At 50.9% G+C, this 1,647-nt stretch overlaps 1 protein-coding gene across 1 annotated transcript; it reads right to left on the reverse strand.

Annotated features, from left to right (window-relative positions):
• Window positions 1–378: 378 nt before the first annotated feature.
• Window positions 379–1,440, reverse strand: LOC139766730 (putative nuclease HARBI1). The gene has a single exon (XM_071695650.1). The coding sequence runs from the start codon at window positions 1,438–1,440 to the stop codon at window positions 379–381; it is 1,062 nt and encodes a 353-aa protein (XP_071551751.1).
• Window positions 1,441–1,647: the final 207 nt, after the last annotated feature.

Raw genomic sequence — 1,647 nt, forward strand, 5'->3', positions numbered from 1 at the left:
GAGTATCAAACAATGTTAAGTACATCATGAACTTTATTTACAATTATGTACATTCACTGGTTGGGTTGGGTTATATATATTTGTGTGTGTGTCCTCTAGTTGTCAGGAGGAGGTCGTCCTCGAGGAAACACCATTCGCTCTTGCCATTCCACTGCGCCTGCATCCGATGAGTAATACTGGGCCAGGTAATCTCTGACTGCCTTCGCTCGCCGTGTGTAGTTCGGTCCCCTTCTTGCCATGAGTTGTACCATGAGGTTCAGTGACTCCTCCCTCCAAGTACCAGGGACGACATCATGTTGTTGGTCCTCATGTCGACAACGGTGCGATCAATTGGGTAGTGTTGCAGTGTCAGGTTATGCATGACACATGCACACATCGTTAGCTTCTTGCAAACAGGGACATCTTGTTGCATCGTCCTTCGAAGATTCGCCATCTCATCTGTAGCAGCCCGAATGCGTTTTCCACCACACGACGAGCGCGAGATAGTCTGTAGCTGTATAGTCGTTCGGTGGGATCTTGTGATTGGTGGGAGTAGGGTTTCATCGTCCACGTCTTGAGAGCGAAGGCATCGTCGGCGACTATGTGGTAGGGGATGGGTTCGTCGTCGTTGGGCAGAGTTGTGTCATGAGGGAAGTGTGCACGGTTGTTATTAATGGCCCTGGCCAGGGTGCACATCTGCCAGGTACCTCCATCCCCAGCGCCTCCTTCTGTACCGACGTCGATGTACAAGAACTTGTAATTTGCATCGGAGAGGGCCATGAGGACGATGCTGTGAAACTTTTTGTAATTGAAGTACAGTGAGCCTCCACCTCTGGGTTTCTTGATTGCGACCTGCTTCCCATCCAGGGCTCCCACACAACTGAAGTAGTTCCACTTTGAGGCGAATCGTTGTGCTACGTTCTTCCATTCTTCTGGTGCCTTGGGGCACTTCATCACTTCTGGTTTGTAGCTGTCGATAATGGCATCGCAGACTATCGGGATAAACCGGCATATGGAAGCCTTGGAGACTATGAAGCTGTATTGGAGACTTGGATAGTCGTTCCCAGTTGCCAGGTGCCGGAGGGTGACCGCCAACTTAAGTTCCTCCTCTTGTGCATTCCGCATTCTAGTGTCCTCCTTCTTCAGAATGGGCGTCAGCCTCTCAACCATCTCCAGGAACAATTCTGGGTACATGCGTAGGAAATTCTTGTGTCCTTCGGGGTCCTCTTTGTTCAATTCTTGTAGCAGCTGGTCGTAGTTTCCATATAATTGTCGCCGTGTCAGCCACTCCCGACTCCATAACCGCCCTGCACTGCCGTCCTTTCTTCGCAATCGTTCCGGTGGGTGTGGCACTGCAGTACGTCTTCTTCTCCACTCGTAGACGACCTGGACTGCACAAATACAGAGTACAGCTGCCAAAATTCTCTGGGTCTCCTGGGGTGAGAGGCTCTGGATGTCCATACTGTATGCTGGCTGGCAAAAGAATGAGGCATGTGCTTGCCAGACCTCTATATATACCCTTGGTTCATATCCGACACGGTTTGGAACGGTGCATGTGCAACAATCATGCATCGTTCCACGTCGTGTCTCATGCACATATGCGCTCACTCCGCAACAACACCGCAAGCTAACCGCAACAACACCGCAAGCTACCCGCGACACACCGCA

The sequence above is a fragment of the Panulirus ornatus genome, chromosome 58 (assembly GCF_036320965.1).
Source record: "Panulirus ornatus isolate Po-2019 chromosome 58, ASM3632096v1, whole genome shotgun sequence".
Lineage (NCBI taxonomy): Eukaryota > Metazoa > Arthropoda > Malacostraca > Decapoda > Palinuridae > Panulirus > Panulirus ornatus.